The 24,752-nt window shown below is 41.0% G+C and overlaps 1 protein-coding gene across 1 annotated transcript in view; it reads left to right on the forward strand.

The window, feature by feature from the left end:
• CAPZB (capping actin protein of muscle Z-line subunit beta) overlaps window positions 1-24,752 on the forward strand; it is a 58,990-nt gene that overhangs the window by 24,068 nt on the left and 10,170 nt on the right. The window contains exons 4-7 of the mRNA XM_085305218.1: window positions 6,802-6,923; window positions 11,470-11,583; window positions 21,206-21,347; window positions 21,866-21,982. Coding sequence (XP_085161344.1) covers window positions 6,802-6,923; window positions 11,470-11,583; window positions 21,206-21,347; window positions 21,866-21,982 — 495 coding nt within the window. The remainder of the gene's footprint in view (window positions 1-6,801; window positions 6,924-11,469; window positions 11,584-21,205; window positions 21,348-21,865; window positions 21,983-24,752) is intronic.

Consider the following 24,752-nt stretch of genomic DNA (forward strand, 5'->3'; position numbering starts at 1 on the left):
TGCAGTTAAAAGATTTGGGAAGGTGCTCATCTTGTGTTTTGGTTTCTCATCACAGGAGCATGATTAGAAGTTTTTAGTAGAATGCATTATTCTACTTTTCAGAAGGTCACAGAGTGATGTTTCAAAGTGTTTGAGATATTTGAACACTCTTCAGGAGCTTGCTTCCTATGGATAGTGTACTTCTAGACAAGCCTCAAGTGTGCTTGCATGCCTTTAGTACCTGAAGATACATGAAGCTGAAGAATTTATCCTCAGAGAAACTTAATTGCTCGGGCGCAAACCATGAAGAACATGAGAATGTGATTGAAACTCTGTGTTTTGAATCCAAAAGCCTCAGCAGTATACAGTACTGAGTAGAAAGATAAAAACACAATTGAATGCAGATGGTTAGTTGAACGAGTAGCAAGGGTGGAAGGTGTTTTAAAAAAAATAATTAAAAAATCAGCCCCAGTAAAAAATGGAAGCAGAGCTGCATTGATGGCCCAGAGGTCTCAAAGCCAAGATCCCTTGACCTGCGGTTCTTTCTGAACTTGTTGACGTGTGTGATAGGCTCTAAGCTCTCAGCAGCTACCCAGCTGGGTTTCTAACACAGAGGGGTTTGGCTAAGGAACAGGAGTCTTGTTCACTGAGTAAGTTGATAGTTGCTGAGAGCCAGTTTTCCATTTGGTGAGTGGCTGTGAGTAGAAGCATTTCCAGCTAGAAAAGATTGCCTCTGGATACCTTGATGGGAATTGGAGATAGCAATTAATGTATGTAAATTGTTAATGTGACACTTGGCCTAGAGTTAGCAACCCCATTTCCCATTTACTTGCATGAAATTATATAAATTTTGACTTCACTTCTTGTTTCATATTCACTATTCTTTCTCTTTTTAAGCCTAAGCAATCTTCCCCCCCCCCCCAGGCTTCTCCCATTGCACTGCTGATGTTGCAAACCCTGAGAAAAATGCCTGTTTAGATACATTTCTAATGGAATATTGGGGTGGTGGTAGAAGGGAGGTGCTTGATTGGTTTGAAGTCTAATTAGAAACTCATCTAACCTCTTCCAAAGAGAGAAGCGAGGCTATGGAAGTGTCATGGTAAAAGAGTGAATGTCCCTGTGTTTTCCTTAATTGTTGCTGGATATCTCCAGCACCAGCTGGACTCTTGACACAAATAGTCAAGACTTCCCAAGATATTGATACGCTGTGATGGCTCCTGGGACTTGTGACTGGTAATGAGATACAGAAGCCTTCGCCTGGAGGTCACTAGTCAAAATCTAGGGCAGTCTGGTTGTGCCTGCCAGATGGCTAGCTTTTGTTTCTCCATAAGCTACCTAATGCTGCCTCTAGCAAAAGCCCTGTTCTATCCCACAAATCACAAGGAATGCCGAAGATTCTGTTTTTTGAAGAGCAGTCACCTTTCAGAGTTTTTACGTATAGTCCTTGAGCTAAATTGAAGAATTCTCTGTAATCGACGTGTTTCTGTTGTGACACTGCTAACTAGACCAAATCAGCTCTCCAACCCTATTACTTTTTGCCTTTTTTTTTCTTTCTTTTTTTTTTCCTTGCTTTTCATTTTTGCTAGTACTTGCTGTGCTGGAATTCAACACAAATACTTGAATAAAGCTGGGCTGTTTCAAATATCAATTACATCTGGTCTTAAGCACAGAAGTCCATTTAAGTGTCACTTAATAAACAAAGCTTGAGAAGAATTTGTGGCCCTTGGACATCTGATGGATCAAATTAAGGTTTAGCAATGTGTAGATTTGTGGGGGTGACTTTACTAGTGGTTATAGGCCCACGATGAGTGGAGCCAGGCTTTCTTCCTGAGTTTCCACAACATCCGCTAAGCCGTGTCTGTGTTCTGCAGGAACAGGAAATTCTGAGGCTGTGGAATGACTCAAAAATTATAACGATATTTTATTAGACRCTGGCCCAGAGGGGAGGAATCCAAGCTGAAGTGGATTCTTGCAGAAGCACTGGGTAACGTGTGTTGCCTGCTGTTTGCGTTTGAGTGATTCTTCCCGGGCAACGTGGACAGTCTGTTTTTGCTTCTGTAATGACATAAGTTGTCTTCCCTCGCATCCCTAAAATACGTAAATAAACAAAATAAAAGCTCTAGGATTTTACCCACAATTAAAAAATACATCTTTCTATGTGCATGTGGGTTTTATTTAAAAACTGCTTGTGTCATGTGTAAACGGATGCTGCGTGTAGGTATTGATTTTTTTGAAACTCAGGTGGACTAGATCTAGTAGTATGTCACTGAATGTTCCCTCTCATTCCTTGAGGAAAGATGGGTTTCATCTTTAATTTTGCTGCATTTAGTGTAGTTTCCCAGTGTGCAAGGTTCCTGTGCAGGTCAGTACACACTTGAAGCAGACTCTGAAACGGGGAGAAGCAGATATTTCTAAGCACAGAAGCTCATGCAAACAGCATTACTCTTTCAGTTATAAACATGATTTATTTCAGTCAAGGCTGTAAGAGGGGAAAAAAATATTACCTTAGTGTACGTGAAATGCATAGCTGCTAAACCAAAATCCTAACTCTGTTCTGAACAGGTTAGGTGGAGATTTTGATGCAGTTCAACTGGCATGATCAAAACAAAGGTGGAGAAGGGATGGGGTACCCAAAGAGCTGAACTTGCGTTTCCTCTGAGCTTTTTTTTTTTTTTTTTTACAAGTTTATTTAATCATCTTTAGAAAATGATACAGAAACAATTGTTTAGTTGATAAGAGAGTCGCAAAGGGAGGTTTATTAGGCTCGCTGGTCCAGCAAGTGTACAGTTTCTGCTCTGGCACAAATGATTATTTGTCTTGATAGCAGAACGGTTGACTTAATTAAAACACTGTCCGCATACCTGGCTCACTGCGATGGAGACTACTGTTACACGAGACAACAGAATCCTTGTTCGACACGCGGTAGAAGATGCTGAACTCGGTTTCATTCATTCCCCCTCCCTTCTGTACTACACGCTCATTGTATATCCGCTCGGAAAGCCGGGGAGGGGGGAGACCCTCACGAACACGGTGCTTGTTGCACGCTCGGTGCTTCTCAATGGCACTGCTATTCAGCTCCGTTCTGAACAGCCGAGTCTGAACCCCTGAGATTGCTCTTTTCTTTTTCTTTTCTTTTTTTTTTTCCCCGTTTTTAATTTACACTGAGGGTGGTCTATACATACAACCACTGTAATAGATGGTTGAAGGCTTATTTGTGGAAATACGGGCGCATTGGGGGCTGGTGTGTGCTATGAGCCGAATTAACTTAGTAATGACCTTTAGCAAAAGATATAAAGTTAAGACTGTATTCTACGTTTGACCTTCCACTGCTTGTAAGAGGGGAAAACTTTTGTCAGAATGAAGAGAGGGAGAACGCTCTTTGCTTATAAAAGCAACTACTCCTGTATTCAGTGTTTTTCTCGTAATGACACTTACTTATAATGAAGTGATAAATTGAATAAAATCACTGCTTTGGCATTTCAGGATTTGGCCTGCAAGGGTGGGTACACTTTAGTGTATAAATCGAAGTAAAAATTCCCTATATATGATGGTTGGAGAGAGGTGCRTCTACCCCAGTACAGCGAAGTGCCTTTTGGCTTTCCGCTTACCAAACAACAAGCTAGCAGGAAAGGTTTGCAGTGCAGCTCATCTGGTTCAGACTGAAAATTCAGAAAGTAAATGGATCACTTGATCTTCTAAGTGCTGCAGCCTTCAGGAGAACTTAAGATTCCCCCGTCCCCCCCCATGAATATAAACTCTTAATTGTAGAAGAATCTGAATGTGCATCAAAGTAATTTAAATGCTTTAGGAAGCATATGAAAAAATTTAAGGAAAGGTACATGTAAAATAATTGCTCARTGGTTACACTGCAGCAGTTTGTTTAGCCTGGCTGTGCCAAGTGTCTTACCATTGCTTGTTCTGAATTGCAAAGGACTTAAATTCAGAAGGAATTGAGTATTCTCACAAGCACGTTGCTGAGACGTTTAAAAATACAAATGACTTTGGATTACTGCCTTTGCCTTGTAAGCAGCTTCATGACATAGAAGGGGAAGACTAAGGTGTGTAAATCCTTTAAATTCATTCTTAGAAAGAAGTATAATAGCTGTTGAAAACTGATGTAGTAAATGGCACAGAAATTATTCTCTTGGAGTAACTCGCTTGGATGTTTTGCTGATAGTTAGAATTACATGAGTAGTTCCATCATCTGGAATATCGCCTTTCTTTTTGTAACACAATTGAAATTATCTGGCACTCCCTAGGTAGGTGAGTGGGGTTTCTTCCCCATTTTATGCTGAAAAAAACACAAATAGTATCTTGCCTAAAGTCCTGCAGAATGTCTGTAACAAGAAAAATAAGTTTATAGTATAGTGCAGTGTTATACTTGAGATAAGATTATATGATACAGTACATTTGCTTTAATTCTGTAAGAGTTACCACAGCTCTTAGAAAATTAAGTGGTTTGTGCTTAGGAGTGTCTGTATTATCAGCTGATCCAGAGATAATTTTAGTTCRTCAGTATGGTGTGGAAATTAAATACAGTGCATCTTAAAAGCAAGGTATGCTTTTATTTTGTGGCAGTGGCTCTCCAYGTTGTCTGAACAGTCTCTTGAATAGCTGGACTTCTTCATTTGTGTGGCTTTTTATAAGAGTCTTAAATCCACATGTCTATTAGCAGCTTTTCTGCAGGGGAATTGACTTCAGCCTTTGGTTGTCTTAAGTTTGGGAGTTCTTTGGAAAATGCTTTGTGCATATRTTTGAGTTTGAAGGTTTGTGCAGCGAGACCTCTACTGGTCTCTTACCCCGCGTGTAGCAGCCTAGGGCTTTTCCCAAATAAATTCGACAGAAACGGTGTCTGGGAAAAATGCCACTTTTCTCTGAATCCTGCTTTCATCGCTATTATTCATCTAAACGGGCGGCAGAACGAGGAGTCTGTTTCTAGACCCCTATCTCAGTGGCAACGGGCAGCTGGCCAAAGAGCAGCCAAGAAGATGCAGTATGTTCAGCCGGACCCTCTTGAGAAGGACCCGGAGCGTAGCTCTCGAAGATGAGGCGCTTTGGATCTTGTTGGATGTGCATCTGAAAGTGAAGCAGCCGTCTCAAGTTGCTCTTTGCCCGCGTGGTTAGCCTAACATTAATAGCTAACGGAGAAGTGAAGGAAGAGGCAAAGTGGAACCAGATGGGCTCGTGAATACAGATGCATCATTTCACTTGACTTGTGCCATGACACTTGTGATTTGTATCAGCTTCGCGGAGTATTGGGATTGTCTGTTTGCAGAAAAAGTGAAGATTTGCCTAGAAGCTGCTTCCTTCCTTTCCACTTTTTATTTATTCAGTCGCTGCCTAATGGTTTTGAGATTGCTTCAGCGAGGTCCCCAGGTATCAAATGGTGAACTCCTACAAGAAAGGTTTATACAAATACTCACTGCTTGTTCCTTATTCTAATCTGAGGTCTTTTCCTGTTTTCACTGGGTACCACGTTATGGTGTGTGTTGAGTGAATAAAAAAAATACATTAATATTTCAACTTTTTCCTGCACCATCAGTAGCTTTTCCAACAATTTCTTGGTTTTCCTCTTAGTTTTCATTTGCTTATGGGATGACTGGGTGAGTTAGCTGTTACGTCTCTTGCTAGTTGAATCTAGTTTTCCCCTTTGGCTTTTCTGTGTTTTTTTCTTTTTCTTTTTTTTTTGTCTTTTATGGTCATGTTATTTTATATTTGTCCTTGCTTACTTTGACTTAATATCTTTCTCTGTATGTTGGCTTCCTCTACTTGGGATTAGGTTTGATCTTCCATTATGCTTTGTGTTAATACAGTTTGCGCTTCTGCTTTTGAAAGCTGTTGCACCCCTTAACCTGTTTTTCCCTTTAGATTCGTTTCCTTTGAGATCGTACCAACCATTTCACCGAACCAATGGCATGAAGAGAAGAAAGCAGGTTTCCTTAGGTTTATCACRTCTTCCTCCCCGCTTCACTTGCGAGTTGTGACTTCCTCCTGCGTGGAGGAAGCTGCTAGTGTGTACAGACTAACTCTGCAGTGACCAAAGCCTGCAGCGAACGGCTGTTGATGGCAATAGCTTGGCTGTCGCCAGCTCCAGAGCAYGAGACCGAGGGATGGAATTTGCTATTTTTGTTTGTGCTCCCGTTCGCCCTGGCTTCAGGCTGCAAGATGTCAGTTCATCTCTTTGTAGTACATCAAAGCTTCTCTGCTGGGTTAAAAGCAAATCTCCTAGACCTTCTCCAGACAAAGTGCAGGGAGACAGCTGGGATTATGAATCCATTAAAAGCTACCTGTGCAGGAGACGTTTGATTTTATATGGACGCACGCTCACATGCACACATATATTTTTATTAGCCAGCATGGTAATGTTTGGCCAGCTGCCTGGAAACTATTCTAAACTCTACCCAGAGTGGGAGCTTGTGAAAAATAAATTCTAGTGTATGGATGGCGTATTCTTTTAGCAGTTCCCTAGTTTCCACTCCATTATAAATATTTACCTTTATTCATCAGTTCTCAACAATCACTTTACTGGCCTTCTTTGGCAAGAAGCTAACAGCGAGAGTGTATATATTTAAAATTACTGGACCACACTAGTGGTTTGGTAATTAAGTCTGAAATTATTAGAGGTGGAGGCATAGGATTGTGTTGTAACTTAAGTGCAGCTTTTCTTTTTYCTTTCTTTTTTTCCCCTCTTAGGGTTCCTGGTTTTGAGACAGATGTGGGCTATTCATAACAAAATCTGTTCTTAGGTCTCCTTTAATCTTAATGTATTATCCTCTCTCCCCTCCCTGTTTTTTTTTTTTCCTTCTCTCTCCTAACCAACAGGTCCCAAGCCTCTGTGAAGATCTCCTCTCCTCTGTTGATCAGCCGTTGAAGATTGCTCGAGACAAGGTGGTAGGAAAAGACTATCTATTGTGCGACTACAACAGAGATGGAGACTCRTATAGGTGAGTTCGTATCCAAAGAAAGGAACTGATTTACTTTTCAAAGCAGAACTATGTGCTAATGTTGCAGTCCCTTCTCCCTCTTATTCTAAGGAAAAAAAAACCCACATGATACTAAACTCTGTTACCTGATGAAGTAGGGACTGTTTCAAATCCTTGTATCTCGGGTAAGACCTTGACTGTGGACGTAGTCCTTAGCCGGTATTTACTTAATGCAGAAAGGCTTAAACATCATCTCCAGGCCCCTGGAAAGTCTTTCTAGTTCAGGTAACCTGGTTATATGGCTGCTRATCTGATGGGTTTTGTGGGGCAGGTCCCTACTACCGTTCATCTTCTGTGCTGAGGGAACAAGAGTCAGCCGTTCTGCCTGCTCTGGTTGTGATTATAAGGGTTATATCCCTGGCTGCCATTGCTCCTTCACTGTAATAACTTACAGTTTTAGTGGTAACAACTGGAACTGATCTACAGTGAGAATTTAGCTTTGCTTTGTGCAGATTTGCAGTTGTGACTTAAACAYGTTTGGCCAGGATGCTTCAAGAATTCTGTTTCAAGGTGGAATGTCAGAAAATATTTAACTTTTTTTTTTTTTCTTTGACTCATCGTTGCAGAATCAGGTAATAGCTACTGGTAAGACATTTAGTTTTCCTCCCRGTGTTATAGCATTCTTGTTTAGGCAAACTAATGTCAGTCAGCCATTTGTGAGAGTTGTTCATAAAAGGTTGTAGATTAATTGGTTTTAAGCACTTTGAGTTGCAGGAAAGTTTCTTACTTAAATTGAGAACATACTTCTCTGTAGATGACTGATACAAAGAACATACTGAGATTCATTTTGTCCTAAAAATGGAAGRAGGAGGCTGCTGATGAATGCAGAGTTTCAGTGTTTGCATCTGAATTGTGGCTGACTKTAAATCTTAGTGAGTTTTTTTTATACATCCTCTATTGCAGTGGACCAGCAAGTGAGAAGATCGCTGAAGTGAAGTATTCACTGATSTACTTTAGGAGACTTTTAACATGGGAACTTGGTAGAACCCTCTAAAAAGGGCTCGATGCTTTTTAAAAGCATTTGTGTGTTAAGCTCTTATGTCTGAGTTAGGTCTGCGTTAGGAGGCAAGATGATGTGCACACATCTGTGTCCCTTGTGGCAGMTGCAAGAGAAGGGCCTAGATCACAGATACTGTGTTTTCCGTGGGTCCTCTGGGAGATGCTTTCTCTTTGACGTTGCTGATGCAGTCCTTACAGTCTCCTTGAATCCTTTTTAGTCTGTTGACAGAAAACATGTCTCTAAAGCTTGCTGAGCATCTATCACCACAGACACAGAAAACTTGAAAAGGCACTTGTCAAACAATACTGTGACATGCTGCAATAACTAATAACATCTGCTCTCCCCCGGTGTTTAATTAGTGCATTTGGCACCTCTTTCTTTAAGGTTAGTTTTCAAGCATGCCTCGGAAATTTGCTCCATCTCTTTCTTTCTGAAAAGATACTGAAATGGTTACAAGGAAGCAGGAAGACTTATGTTTTTAAAAATACTTAGAAAATTTCAGGACGTATTATGTGATGAGATTCCAGAAAAGGTATTTTGGTATCTATTTCGTTCAATTGGATAGCTGTAATGTGTGACTTACTGGTATTAAAGAATGCCTGCCTTCTTGAAGACTACATTCAAGTGTTCTGGACTGAAGCGATTCTTCCTTCTGGAATTGATTGGCCTCAATTCTGTTTCGTGAAGTAAATTCTTTCTTTCCTTCAACACAGAGCAAATGCTTTTGAAAACCTAAAGAAGAAAAAAAACACCCCAACAAAAGCCTAATGTGCATGTGTTAATCCTATTCTGTGCCTGTTTTCCGACACTGTTGTTCTTACCTCATAAAATCTGAAGTTGTTACTGGGAAGTGGCTGTTATACTAATTTAATCAATTAGGCCAGAATCTAAGAGGAGTTTAACATGCCTTTAAGACCTTTTGATAGTTCCACAAAGCTTTTCAGAACTACATGCTAGATCAAAAATCTCAACAAATACTATTCCCTGCTTGTAAAATGCTACGTCCCAAATTACTGTGTGCTTCAAACAAGATTTCAGTGTTCTTATCGGAGAGGTTGCTAATTGCATTTGTTCTGCATTTTAATACGAATTTGTGCTCTCTTATCCAAGGATTTCAAAGCGTCCTGCGGACGGCTGAGCTTCATACTACTTCTACAAGAAAGGCAGGCAGACCTTGTCACTGGGAGCCACGTGCTGTAGTTTTTACCTTGATAAGAGTGCCTCTACAGTTTGAGAGTCAGCTTGGAAAAAAAGATTATGGGATGTTCAGCTGTTCTGGTGATTAAATTTGCTTGTTTTGCAGTGCATCATCGTAGAGGGAAGTGAATATCCTGGGAGCTTTGCCAGTGCTTGGCAATTGCTTTTAGCCAATTGTAGTTTACTCCCTTCTTCATATTTAGATAGGCTTTGTTTTCTTCGTGTTGAGCACAGATCAGTCCAAAAGGTACATTTTGGTGTCTCTCTTAGGTCTTCATGGACTGCTAGTTGTTGTTTTCCTCATGTTATCGTGCCCTCTGTGCACGTTTTGAACAGAGTTCCTGCAATAACACAGGTTTGTGAGCCATCTCAAACAGCAGTGGAATCCACGGTTTGAAGGCAGAGCTTTTTAAATTTTTTGATATAAGACTTTGGGGTCTCTGACTTTTTCCATTCTAAGTATGTTTGATCACTCTGTTGAATGGAATCCTTATGGGGAATTTGGTGCCAACAACACAGTTTGAAACCTGTTAGCTGAAACAAAAAACATTCTCTTTTAAGGAAATTAGAGGCCTGACTTTTGAAATGTAAGCGCTCTTGTCCATCTGTCTTTCTTCAAATAGTCACCATTTAAGCTTTTAAACGTGTTCTGAGTACTCTTCTACAAAAAGAAAAAAAAAATGGGACAGTGTTATGAATTTCTTTAAGTGAAGTTGTTGCTGGCGCCAGCTGTAATAGGTTGAAAATGCCACAATCTGCAAGCTAGAAGAAAATATATTACTAGGCTTCTAAATGCCATTCCTGCCACATGCAAAAGTGATCTAATGATTACAGTGAAAATCATCTCCAACTTCTACATGGATTCCCTTCTCAGCAATTTCCTTGTACCTGGTGGAGAAGCACAAAGTCTTTTGAGTGTACAGAAAACAGCAGATTTTATTTATTTATTTATTTATTTATGAAATCTGCCTTTTTGTATTTAGTAGAAGAAGAGGAAGAAAAGCCAAGTGCATCGTAGGAACGCTACTGATTAAGTAGTATAGTTCTGCATTGCTCCGAGTACAAACCCTGCCTTTATTTTCACAGACTTCCTGGTAGAAAGGTCAATGTACTGTCTGCCTGATTTTTTTCAATGCAGTTTGGTTCCTGTTTGTATTGCCTGATGTATGTAGGTGTTTGGTTTGGGCACTGGTGGTGATTGTCGTGTGAGCTTCTTCCAGATTTAAGAGAAACGTTGGGCGAATACTACTGTAGCTGTCTACTCTTCTCCAAAGCAACAGGGTTTTTAGCAACCTTTTCTAAATAGGAACTACTGCCTGAAAAACATTGCCCTAGGTGGGTGTGACAGAATGATTTAGCCTTTTCCCGATGTCTCACCTTTTGAGTCAAATGGGGTGGGGAGGAGTGTGAGGGGAGTGAAGTGTTGTGGAAGCAGAGCCTGTTCTTTGTGCTCGGCATTAAGCAGATGTCAAAAACTAGACACCTCTCTGAGAAATGAGGAACAAATGGCTACTGAGGAAAAAGCCATTACGTATGGACTGCGTTAGGTACCTGTGTTAGCAGGCTGGAGTATTTTGAAAAGTGAGTAGGGAAAGGCTAGTGGTACCTTTTTTGAAACCAGCAGTGATATGTGTGGGTTGGTTATCCACRGGGGAAATGAAAAGGAGAATGCAAGTTTATAGAATGGGAATTATAAAAGACTCAAGCAGATGGGCAAAGGGTTCCGTTAATCCTTTTATACCAAATCTTTCATTAAAAGCTCCAAATCTCTTCCACACCTGCAGAAATTAATAGTAGAAACTTCATCTTTACAGACACTGTTAAATCCTTCTAACTGTTCAAATGTTTTCCTAATGCTGYGCTAAAAGTAGATTTATTTTAAAATAATGGAGAAGAACTTAGACCTTAATAGGAGGCAATAGTATCTGGCATAAGTACTATCAAATCTCAGACAGACTACCCAACTATCTATGTTTGCATGCAAATTATTTTAAATGTGTAATGTGTAACAGCTAAGGCCTCATCTTTGAATATTTAAGAAGTAACGGAAGAAATTCAAACACAAGCATGATTATTCATACAATAGAAACCTGAAGACAGGAGACTACCCCCAGGTACACTGTAGAGTTTAAGGAGTCAGTCCTGCCTTTTGTCAATGTTTGAAATGACTGTTTATGGTGAGATTCTTATAGACTGACTTTGTTTTTGCAAGTCCAGCATCTGTGGATCGGGTCAGACCCACCATTCTCCAACCTTTCAAAGTTTGCCTTCATTGCCTAAATGTCTCCGTTTTCCTTGTCTCCTTGGCAGATCACCCTGGAGTAACAAATATGATCCTCCCCTGGAAGACGGTGCCATGCCATCTGCTCGCCTGCGCAAGCTGGAGGTGGAAGCCAACAATGCCTTTGACCAGTACAGAGACTTGTATGTCAGTTCTACCATACAGAGCCCTCTGCTTTCTTATGTTTCCTTCAGCAGGCGTGCGATACGTGCAGTGAGTCTAAAATGCGGTCGTTAGCTGCCTTTGAGAGTGGCATACCAATGTATAGCCGAGGAGGAAGGGTAGGCAGCAGCTGATCTACTCTTGGTGAATGTATCCACCGTGATTTCACAAAATGAAAATATGGTCAAATTTGTCAGCTGGTTCCGAAGGCAGATGTTGAAGTGCTTTTCTGCCTCCCTCCCCTCTTTTAACAGATTAATGGAATCTTTGTCCTGAAATGACCTGTGTTCTCTTTGATCTTGGCTAAGTTCATTTTTAAACCATCTGCTTTCCCCATTCCCTCAAGACTGTAGCCTCTCTCAAAAGAAAAAAAAAAAAAGGAAAGAAAAAAAAGAGTAGCAGCAACTTTCACATCCTCCTGTAAAATGGTACATGTTAGTATATGGAAATGCAGCAGTTACATGGGGATTAATGTGCTTCTGTTGCAAAGGCCATTCTCTGGTGCTTATGTTTTAGCTCTGATCTTGTTAGATATAAAGCAAAGGAATTAACGGAGCAGATGTAAGGAAAATGTTAGGCATTGTTCTTCTGAAGTGTGGTAGCATACTGTCCTGGTGACTTTCCAATCAAAGAATTTGTCTAAAAGATGAGACTGCACAGAATCTTGCATTGCATTCACGTCTAATGCCTCACAATGCAGTCAGGTTTAGCTGTTTCCCATATAGAGTGCAGTCTCTTAAGCAGCAATGGGGTGGAAATGTTAACGTTGTTAAATCTGACACAAGTGTGTTGCAAACTGAAACTTGTTGCTTTATCCAATAAAAGGATGTTTTCTTATTGAAGATCCCTAATGACCTTAGGAAAGGTGAGCAGACCTCATTACTTCTTCGTGTTGCCCCAAATTTGAGATAAAACACATCCCTAGATGTAGTTCTTTGTGTCACTGTTGAAATTTATACTATTTTAGCATTAATAACTGCAGGTAGAAAAGTATTATTTCTTGTTTCTGCGATGTTGCTCCGCATGGTGCTTGCTTCACTACTCAGATTTAAAATGCATCTTATACTGGTCATTGCATGGCTAATGGCAGAGGAAGATGCTTATTTTCTAAAGAAAAAGAAGTGCTTTTGAGAATAGGTGCTATTCCCATTCTTCTGCTGGCAGCATTAATTAGGTCCAAGCTTCCTCTTGATTAACTCATTTTCTGTGTTCATTAAGTGATAATGCTCACAAAGTTCATCTCAGGCTTTTTTCAAAACTTCAGATACTCTCAGGTTTCCCTTGTGTCAGTCCCATTTGGCCCACATACCTTTCCTTTTTAGATTTCTGTTCTACTCGGRTGCAGTGAGTATGCACCTACATTTAGTGAGTCATTGGCATATATTTGCCATTTCCCAAAGATGTTGCCACCTGCTCCTGTGGGTCTTTGAGGGAAACAAACTGTTAAGTATTTGTTAACAGTTGGTGTAAAATAATCCATTCAGATTTGTTCGCTGGTGACTAGTCTTTGAGTTTTGTCCCTAAAAACTTACAGGCCAGTGCACTGAGTAACAGTAGTTTGAAGCAAGCTTGAAGCACTTTTGTAGTATCACTTGGARTTGCTTCAAATCATGAAAGTTTGTTAAGAAAAGCTTTTCCAGGCCACTGCATCTTCAGTGCCTCCTAACCAGTGCAGAGTTACTTCTTGCAAGTGTCTGTTTTAATGCAAACTATTTTAAAGTAAGTCTAGGGTTGCCCACCTTTTATTTCTGGAGACATACTGTTTTCTGTTTAGGTCAAAGACAAAGTATACTAGGTTTTAATTCAGTCTCTAGTAAATATGTTAAACCAGCATATTTCTTAGTTATCTGCTTTACAAAAATGCATGTCGCTTTCCCAAAAAACAACGGTTTAATTTTGATCTCCTGCTGCCAGGTTTAACTCAGACACTGCCTGAAGCTAATGCCCTGGTATGTTTTTGTTCAGGAGGTTATTATTCCCAGATGGATGTCTAACATCTTACACCGTTCGATTAGAACCCTGGCTCTCCACTTCCAATATCGTGAAGATAATTTCTTCAAACACATGGTTGTAATTTATTGCCCTTTGCTTGACGGGTGCGTGCAATTGATTGAAATCAAAGCATAATGAGGACCAGGGAGCCTGGATAAATCTATCTATTCTAGATTCTGTGCTCTGTCGTTTGGGGTACAAGATAATCAGGGCTTTAATGAAGTAATCTAATCATCCTTTATTGTCTGGAAGAAGTTGTTTTTGAAGTGATTAAATAGACCTCCCCGAGGAAGGATGCTGCAGATGTGAATATTTCTGCAAAGAAGATGAGCTGTGGCAACTTTTGACTAGTTTAGTAAGCTGACATATGTTTAGAGAGCTATTTCTTACCTCTCTTTCTTGAGTTCAGTTGGATTTATTGATGCTTTTAATTTCTAGAAGCTTTAAAAAAGATAAAATTCTCATCTGAATCATTCTGTTTCTGAAAATATGTTTGTTGATGAAGGTTTTGAATTCCTTCAACAGAGTAAGCTAAGCCATAAAGCCTTGAACTTCCCTTCTATCTTTGTTTTCAAGTTGATCCGTTTTCAAAGTTGTTATATTAAGGCTCTGGACAAGGAATTTCTTAGGAGGGGAAAGAGGTCTGGAAGAGGATTGACCTCTAAAATATSTCTTCATTGTGTGTAATCCTCCTGTTATTGAATTTGAGGTCGGGATCAYGTCCAAACTGGAGTTAGTGCCTCAAGTAGTTGACTATGTTAGCARTGCTGAGGAGGGCACCCGTGCCCAGTGGTCTGAACACTAGCAGTGCACTGAACRGGGTGCAGTTCAGTGTGCAGCCCTGGTGTTGCCTAAATTGAACCGTCCACCACCTTTCTCTTTTCAGCTCGAGGAGGAAAGGCTACAGCAATCTCTGGTATGCGTGTTCCTGCAGGAATAAGTAGATTCGTGAGCCTTTTGCTAGATAGCTCGAAGGGGCTGCTGGTCGGGTGCAGTTGTGACATCCCATTGACAGATAAGTGCTGAGCAGCCTTCATCTGCCTCGGGGGTGTCTCATTTTGCCTCGTTTCTGGCTCTTTGCCATCAAAGCTTGTGCTGTTGTCCCTACCACCAAGCATGTTCGTATGCTGTAAGCTGCTGGATAGCTTTTCCCCTTGCTAGCTGTTTTTACAGCTAGTTTGTTTTGCAGTGTGTACACAGACCACCTTTGATACTAGCCTTTGTCCACTCATCTTGATATGAAAAACTGGAAAACCTCTCTGTGCTGCCCTCAGAAGGTAACTTTTATGGAGTGATGCATAGTTTGCAACCTAACATCACCTTCCCTGCCTCTCTATATTCCTTTACCTGGTATCGTATGTCCCTTTACCTGGGCTGATGGACGACGAGATCCTCCGAGCGGTGTTTGTTCCTCTCCGATTTGGAAAATGCCTTGTTTTTCTGGCAGGGAAATTGCTGTATYGGTTGGTTTGGCCGGCTTTGATTTATTTTGTGTATGGAACAGTGCTGATCCCACCAAGTAAACAAAAGGCGAGTACCAGATGTCAGCGGCACGGTTTGCGTTTTTGGCCTTAGCGCAGCCTACCCGTGCTCCTGCCCTTAGCCGTGCGAGGGGGAAGAGTCGCTCAACTTCGATGCCGGCAGTGTAACTTCCAACTCACAAAGTGATTAGGCAGCTGTGAGCTCTTTATATGAGCTCTCTGTCTGTGTTTAGATGTAAACCTAGTTTGCCCAAACTGAAAACCTGGGGAAAGCTTTGAAGTGACTTTATTGCCATTAGCTCACTGTTCCTCATTAATGGTTACTAGCCCTTTGTGATGGCTTTCTCCTGGGCATCATTTTTACTGTGGTTTTTGCAGCAAGGGCCCTGCAGATTGAATCCAGATGCATTTGTTGTGCATCACAGCGCTAAGGAAACCTGACTTTCCATCTCGCTGCCGGCGAGGGTTTTGCACAATAGGGTGTGACATCAAGATTATGTCATCTAGGAGAGTCTTGCCTCCGGGTTAGAGTGATAAGTACAAGGTCAAGCCTCAAAAGAGGGCCGTAGACTGCCAGGATGCTAGCTGCTTTAATGTTTGTGTGCTATTAAAATTAAAACTGTGATATTTTCCCAAGGAAACTGCTTGGGTGTAAGAGTAAACAGAGCAGAATTGGGGTCCCTTCCTTAAGTTGCCTATAGCCAGCTCAAAAAGGAATTGATAAGAGAAGCTGCTCATATGTGTTACACAGACTAGAGTGAACTTACTGAGGAAAAAAACAGGAAAAACACTGAGCAGGCTGTGAAAACTGACAGCTTTTCCTCTGMATTTTTTTCTTTTTTTGGTACTTCATTTTGGAGCCTCACTGTACAGATTACATTCTTATGTTCTGAATCTCAGATTTTCAGCGGAGGAGGAGTTTTTCCCTTGGGTTCCCACGGTTCTCTCTGTGATTGCATAAAATCTGAACACAGGGGGTGGAAAGCTTGTGTTAGGAGGTCGGCACTGATGATGCGATGTTGTCCTCAAACACCATTCCATTTAGGCTTAAAATCCCTAAAAAGGAATGGTTTACATCCTTGCAAGATGGAATGGAACAAAATTGTAAAGTGTCAGTTTATTGTGGCTTGGAGTTTCTTGTTCAATTAGCTCTAATAATACATAATTATGCTTTCACTTGCAGGAATACCTCAAGGTTCTCACAAATATATACATTTTATATTTTGTGTGTGTGTGTATAAATTGAATAGATGACACACAAGACTTGTGCTGCTGTCTTTTCCCCTCCCACTCGTAGTTGAATTATGGTCAGCTGAATTATAAACGTGTCAGACCGCTGGTCGATGAAGCGGTGGGCTGTCTCTGCCAAACGCCCTGGTCAAAGGGATGAGTACGGGTGAAAGACTTGTAAGCGCTCTCTGCTTCCTGGCGGTTAATGGACCAGTTAAGCATTTAGACGTGTTACAAAGTGATCCGTTGTCTCAGTTATTAGGTGGCAAATGGAACTGTTTCCAGGTGACTTCTCTAAAGGGGTTTGATCATTAGATTCAGCACAGGCCAGAAGTGATTGGATGGCAAGGAAATGTGAGCAATAAGTTTTTTTTTTTTTTAATAATGAAAAGTATTAAAAAGCCACTGAACCTGAGGTTCTGGGACGTTTTTTTAGCTTTCAGGATCCYATTGTTTGAATGCCGTTTTCCTTCCATGCAGAGTTCTTACACTGCACAGCTCTGCTCGTATTTTGAGTCATCCCGCCACGGTCCAGATGTGTGCTTTTAAGTACAACTGGCATGGAAGTTGCACATACCTAAGTAGATTGGTATGTTTGCTCAGGGGACTTGTGCACCTGTGTATGCTGGAAAGAATTTCTGTAAAATACCTGTACAGAGTCCACAAGCATACTTGGGGCTGTGTTCATAAACTGGTGAAAAGCAGCTGGTTTTATACACCAAACATTTAACCTTCATTTTAAGCATTTAGGTAACATTCTAAGTAGTGTTATATGGTGGCCCTYCTAGGAGCAAGGAAGGAGAGAAAGAGGAGTTTTAAATCATCTGCACTCAAGCCAGTGAGAAGTGTTGCTTCCCGGTATTAACCTGCCCTTTTATTGTAGAACAAGCTGGTTAGCTTCATTGCAAGACCACTGGACTGAGGRCAGAGCTGCGATGAGATTAGAGACAGCTCTGATCTTTTGGTGTTGTCCTAAGGATGCTCTYCCCCTTGCTTGAGCTACTAGTTTGCAGGTGATTTGAATAAAACCCTTAGCAGAGTTTTGGATTTGGTGGAAGGTAGGTTACTCACACTTCACCTCTTTCATCATATTTCTTGTGCTGTCARTGTATTTGTTGGTTTGAAATGACGGGGTGCAGGTGTAGAGGGGAGTGTGCAGTGAAAWGTGTACCAAGTCCCTTGCTGTGATACCCAGTCGTCTGTTTTAGTAACTGCTGAAGTGTCTGCTTTCTCATCTAATCTTCTGGGTAATGTTTTTTGTGGGTTTGAATTACTGTTAGACACTAACTTTTATGCTTGTGACTTTAGTCATTGTCACTGTAATGAAAACATTTGTAGGTGAATGCTGCAARTTTTTCTTTGGGGTAGAGTTTGGTTTTTTTTGAGATGAGTGTCTTGAAGTCTGATCAAGATCGATGGAGATGCTTCCTTTTTCGATGCTAAACTTCAGCAGTTGGAAGAAATATCTATATAACCTCTGGAAAAAGGAAAATAAACTCTACTGCTTTACAAGATTCAAGCTGAAAYGTTGTGCAACTCTTTTGGAAGACTTGCACAGCCAATCTGAGCTTCCAGGTACTGGTACTTGGCATCAGGATTTGGTGGCTTAGTGTTGCAAGAATCATAAGCCAGATACAAAAACCACCCACTGTCTTTGGCCCTCGGTTACTTACTGGAAAATGCACAAGTGTTTTTATGGATGAGTGATTTGGTTCTAAAGTGTAATTGAGAGTCATAGCTTGTTTTTATTGCTCTGTGGTGGAAACTCATTTTCTCAGTATATAGTCCAGCATTCATTGCAAGGCTTGTGGGAAGTGCAGAAGGCTATTGGGAAGGTTACAGTGTCCTTTCTGATCTGTTCCTTAATGGCAAAACAAAGCAATTTCTCTCTCCTCCTTTTTGGAGGGGTATAGTGGAAGCGGGGAGGGATTTCCTCCCCTACCACGTCCCTCGTGAAGTTATGGCTTTGTTCTGGCCTTGCTCTCTCCGTTTTATGGTTACAGTTTGAGTTCCTTAAACAAGTTTCCATCCTGTGTCTCCACCCGCCTAAACTTCAAACACTTCATAAAGCTTTGGATCWCTCTTAGCTTAAATATTTTCTTTATTCTCACATTCAGAAAGTAGGTCAATCCAAAGTGTGAGGTGTTGGGTTTTTTTCCTTTTTAAATAAAAAAGGCTTTTTTCCAGGAGTTCTGGGGCTGATGAGTAACGGGTATAGAGCTTGAGCTTTTGATCTCTTGGGCATCTTGATTTGTGTTGGTCCTTGGATGCTTTGGGGGCTGACATGAGCACTTTTAAAGAAGATTGTCTCTGCTATGTGCCATTTAGAAATGCCATTATACGGAAAGTCCGGAGCAGGAGTATCCAGGTGGGCCATCAAAGACGACTCCGTTCGATCTGGGAACGGCATACCGCTTTCTAAGTGTTCTGCTGCAGCGACTGCATGCCATCTTCACGGGCCCGCGCGCTGCTTTGCCCATACGTTTCTTTAGCAAGATGCCAGTTTATGCCTTGCATGAGCATTTTCCAAGCCGGTTACCTCTCCTGCTTGGATTTTATTAACTGCTGCTTTCTCATCCGGTGATGGGGGTTTCTTGGAGAGGGTCCAGTTGTCTTGCAGCGAATCCAGGTTTATGAATGTAGATTTAAATTCCTACCAGTCTGCCTGTCATCCAGTTTTCTGTTACGTAGCAGCTAATTAACCTGTAGCACTACTTTATTTTTCCTGAAGAAAACAGGTTTCAAGGCATATTCCCCTCCCCAAACATTGCTTTCCTGGATTTAAGTAGTCTTCAGAAATCTCTCACTTCAGTACATTTTAGTTGCTGCGTGCGGAAAGGTGAAATATAATGTTGTGATCAATTATATATTTTTTTCCCCATGAAGAATGTGTGATTTTTTTTTGTATGATTAAATATTGGTGAAGCACCCAGCAGATTTTGGCTTATATTTATCCCGGCATGCCTTAGATTTGTAAGTGCTCAATCACTGGCATTGTTGTTTAAGTCTCAAGATATAGGATCTGGCTATGTCAAAACAACTTTATTGAAATAGCATGTTAGTATTTAAAAAATATTAATACTATATTTGATTCATTAAGTATACAAAGGCAAGTTAAAGCATTTCCATGTGTGCACTGTTAGTTCTGGCGGGAGGTTCTTCAGATGGTTTTATGTGGTTTCAGACAACATTTTAGCACATTCTTAAAATACCCACAAAAGCCTTTATGTAAAATCTCATAAAGGTGAAGCACATAAAAAATATTTTTTCCCTGTTTCATGTCATTAGGATCAAAGTACAGTAGGTAAGAATAAATTTCCAAAACCCTTGTTTCAGTCCCTCTCTTAATTAATGTTTCATGCTCATAGCAAGCTCATAAAATAGGTAATGGGGAAACTCTCTGTACACACCGTAGTATTCTCAGGGGCTGCCAGTTCATTTTGAGAGAATTCACTTATGAGAGATATATCTGTTTTTTTAAAGCAGACTTGYTCTGGAAATAGATAATATTTTCTGCTCTCTAGCCTTTCACTCCTACTGCTCTTTTGTCTGAGGAAGCATCAGTCCGGTTGGAACGTAGGTTTGTTGAGAAACTGAATTTCCCATCAACCGCGGTAGCTAAAATCCATTTGTGAATTCTCAAGGAGCTGTAAAAAGGGGTGCATGTTGGTTTGTTAGGTGTAAATTGCTGCAGAGTCCTTCTGTAACATTATATTATCAGTGGCTAAACAAATGTCATAGGACAGTGCTGTTTGTTTGCTGCTTAAATACTAAGTCTTTGCAGTAACTTCCTGCTCTCTTTCCCGGTTTGTAGAAAAGGATGGGTTTTTAATTCAAATTATTTCTGCATCTGCGGCACTTGAATCTAATACATAAAGTCCAAAATGGCACAGTAAATTAGATCTTGAGTGCCGTTAACAAATGTCAAGCTCGTGTTTAAAAAGGAGGGGAGAATGAAAATAGGAGAGTTCAGCAGGTTTCGCGTGTCTGTGGTGAGTGATGCTTCTCTTTTTTTGCCRAAGAGGAGAAACATGCAGGCACTTGCAGGGCTGTGTGATCACCTTGCTCATGACAGCAAGAGGCAGGGATATAGGGCTGTTTAATCCGCGTGACATTTTTCCAGCTTAGCAGCTGGGAGCTGTCAGTCAGAGAAGCTCGACGTCTCCTTGGATGAAAGGCTTTTGCTCTCCTCTGGACACAAAATTCTCAGGTGTTTCATCTGCTTTATACATGCACATGTATATGAAAACTGCTATTAGGTGGTTTACCTTACTCTCTCCTGTATACCGCATGCCCAGCTGGACTTTCATGTAAACCTGGACAGCATCCCTCCTTTCCTAAGAACCTTGGTTCAATTTAACTCCACTTGCAATGAATCAAAAAAATCAACTTCACACAAACTTCTGAGACAGCAGCATAAAACTACTTACTTGCTCCCTTTTGTCTTAATTAGCGGGCTTTGTTGTAAAGAACTTCCAGACTTTCCCAATAGGGAGAGAAAAGGGCGAAAAAAACTCAGAACCCTATAAAATAAAGCCTTACTTTCAGCCTACTTTGTAGCTTGCTTTTTTACCAGCTGTTAGAGTTAATTGGAATCAGAGGAACTGTTTGCTGAAGAACTATGGAAGTCTGTAACTAGCTCCGTTCCTCACCAGACTTTTATTCTCCTTAAGAGAAATATACATTTTTTTTTTTTAGTTAAAATCAATGCACTGTAAAATCATTTTAAACTGCTATGCTTCTAGGTATCTAGCTGTTGAGAGTGTGCTATCTTTAAAAATATATATCTTTACTAGGATAGGGAGACTCCGCTTGTTTAAGATTATGATAGTTGTTACTATCTGACCTTGGCTTGGATCCTGCTTGCTTTTAACCTGCCTATTGGATTACTTCCTTGCAGGTATTTTGAAGGTGGAGTCTCCTCTGTCTACCTCTGGGATCTGGATCATGGTTTCGCCGGTGTGATCCTCATTAAGAAAGCTGGAGATGGATCAAAGAAGATTAAGGGATGCTGGGATTCCATCCACGTGGTGGAGGTTCAGGTACAGCCTCTGGGGCAGCTGATATTCCTAAGTGAAAACAAAACCCAGTTAATTCCAGACAATTAATGAGCACAGGTGTTCGACAGAACAATGCAATATTGTGTGGGGGCTGTAAACTCCTTTCCCCTGTTAATTTTTGAGAATTCCCTGAAGCAATTTGGATGAAGATAAGTCAGGACTGTAATCAAAAAGAATCCCAGAAGAATTGAAAGTATGCTACTTTCTGTGCATGCGATCATGAGATAATTTCTTTTTTCGACATAAAGGTCTACAGATGAATATCACTAATTAGGTAATAAAAACAAGGTAATGGCAGGTTAAATTGCTACAACCAGTTTTGCTTTTGGAAATCTGGGGGAATGTGCACACGTACAATTATTTTTTTAGAAAACAGGCTATGCTATGTGAGCGGCGCTACACATACCTGTCTTGCTGATTGTGGGGCAAGAGACCTTTTAGGTTTTGGAGCGAGTGTGATCGCTTGTCTCTCTCCTTTTTTCTCACCCCTCCACCTTCAGGAGAAATCCAATGGCCGTACTGCTCATTACAAGCTGACCTCCACAGTGATGCTGTGGCTGCAGACTAATAAAACTGGGTCTGGTACCATGAACCTTGGAGGGAGCCTTACCAGACAGGTATGTCTGTATGTTAGCCCTAGTTTATGCTTTGGACCTATGGCATGCCTTTCCRTATTTATATGCCTAATAGCCTTGATCAGAAACAAAAAGTTTATTTTGTGAGGTGTTGTATAAACATCTATTCTCCTGCTGCATTTGCCATCCAGTGAAACAGTCAATGCGTAAATCTGTGGTCACCAAGACACCTCTTGAACTTCTCTTGATGGCTTTCAGTTAAAAATATAAAACACATAGTCTTTCTTTTAAGTGTCAGTTTTGCATTTAATATTCCTAAATTTTTCTATTTTCTTATGTGKAGTCCAGGCAGATACTTTTATCCATCAAATTTGTCCACCCTTTTACCAGAGGATTTTCAGCGGATTGTAAAAATATAAGACAATCTCTCTTCTGTATTTTGTGTTGGCTACAAGATTCTTTTATTCTTAAAACCTTCATGTATCTCTTAGTATCCCTCGTAAGTATTTTGCTGCTGCTGTACCTGGACATCGATGAAAGTCAAACCTCTTCTAAACACTTGAATTTTTGGGCCAGTGCAAATTGCTTTGACTTCCTCTTACTACAACCATTTTTTTTTGCAAGTTGCCAGACCTAGGACTGTTCAGGCCATGCTGCTGTCTCAGTCTCCGACAAGCAGGGTTGTAGCAGACTGGTTGAAGGTGCTTCTGCCCCAGCCACCTGCCAAAGGTTGTTTTCTCGGTATCTCAAGCTGCTAATGAATTGGGATTTGTCTAAGATCTGGACTGTGGAAATCAATGACTTGAACATCTTAATAAACTCTGGGGGACAGCAGACGTATTGTTACGGTCATGAGTGACTAGAGAGATTGGCAGTAGCTAAAACTGCTTTATGAGACTTCCCAGGGCGGACTGTGGCTTTCCATACAAAGGACAATGCAGACTCTGTTAAATGGTTGGTGTTTCCGTATGGCTTTGAGCCAGGCGAAGGGAAGAAGGACCTGTGATTGCGGAGAGGAGCTGAAATTGTGTGTTAGCATTGCAGTCTCAAAAGCTTGCCCTAGACCTAGAGGACTTTTCTTTCCATGTTGTTGACTTACAGAAGAAGCTGATGGAGGAGTGAGGAGAAAAAAAAAAGCCCACTTTGGAGACAGTTTTCAGCGTTGTGTACTCTTTTAAAACGTTTTCAGTAATTACACCCGAGTTAATGGTGACCTGGACAAATATTTAATTGTAGGCCTTCCTAATACTTTAAATTATAGCTGTGAAGTGGAGGCCAAGGGCTTGACTGCGGCTGTGGCGTTACGGTGTGTGACAGCTATGCCAAGGAAAACAATAGTCTGTTGAGAATGGGTGTCCTCAGTACACCTTGGCCTGAACCGCTCGGCCTTGTTTAGTTTGACTTTCACTCTTCGAGCTTCAGTGGGGAGATTCATGCTTCTGTCATCGTTTTAACAGCAGATCATTTAGTTCATCTGTGATGCATTAAAGCAGGGGCCTGCTTCCAATGTAAGTAACCATAAAAAAGCCACCGGGGTAATGATGCACTGCTGCTGCACAAACAATGGAAACTTGACTTTCAAGATCTTGCTTTGGGCATGAGATTTTTCAGCTTTGCAGATGCCAGAGGAGGCTCAGCAGTGGGACAGGRTTTGTCAGAATCTGCTGCAAGAAAGGCAAAATCTTCATCCTGCCTTGAGGTACGCTGTGCGAGGAGGAGCTGTTTGTCCAGAGCCATGTATTTAGCTGCAGCTAGACTGAGCTCCAGAGTGCCGGGCTTTTCATGCTGCGATTTCAGTGTGCCACATCACCTAGGGACAGCAGTGTTTTGGGGTTTGTGTGTGTGTTTTTTTTTTTTTTTTTTTATGGACTTTTCATGCAGTCTGCAGTGAACTTGGGTACTGAAAACAAATTTTAGTTCTGTTGGGAGTGCTGTGTTACTCTTTTACCTTGACAGTATCAGAAATCTAATGCCCTAAGCRTAATTTTGAAATAACTTTGTGGTGAATTCTACATGGTTCTGGTCAACTCCCCATTTAAGCTACTGATTGAGCACCTTTGATCCTAAAATGTGAATAGCAGATGGCCTTGTGTTTCAGTGGGAGCTTTTGAAGTGTTCACAAGCTTTGTAATATCCTGGCTTATAAACTGATGGCAGAGAGAACCTTTCAATGCCCTGAAAGGGAAGTCTGTTGAGAGCCATTACATTGAAACCAGTTTCGCCTCCTAGCTGCAAATCGGCTATTTTTTGAGTGATGACTGGAATGATTAACTTGGTGGCCAGAAGCAGGCGCAAAGAAACAGCTAATGTAATGCCTCCTAATTCACCAGTGCTGGCAGCTACGCATAGCTGGGCATGTCTCGTGTTGAAATGTTATGGTGCTACGCCATGGGGAGCATTTTCAACTTGGGATGGAAACATTTGCTCAATAATTCCCGTTCCAAATGGCTGCAGAGATGACACTTGGTGCAACTAATCAAGCAATACTTTTCSTTTTTTTTGTGCCTGGACAGTGTGGTACAGCTGAACGTGGATGGAGAAGCTAGAAACAGCTGTTCTCTGCTGTCATTTCCTGTTGGTGGAATATTGTTGCCTTGCATCGGACACAAACATGCTTTTTTTTGTTGTTGATGTTGCCTTTGTCAAGACGATTTGGAAAAAACTTATCTCGTGTACACCCAGACTCCTCTGGGGTAGAAGGCTCCCAGTGAGGCTATTCCTAAAYGTCACACTGAATTTCTCAGAATAGTTTACTTTTCTCTCTCTTCCCAAGACACTGTGTGTTTGAGTATTCTTAGGGCTGGCTTGGGGC

This window comes from Rhea americana, unplaced genomic scaffold, assembly GCF_003343005.1.
Source record: "Rhea americana isolate MKP2758 unplaced genomic scaffold, rheAme1 scaffold_217, whole genome shotgun sequence".
Lineage (NCBI taxonomy): Eukaryota > Metazoa > Chordata > Aves > Rheiformes > Rheidae > Rhea > Rhea americana.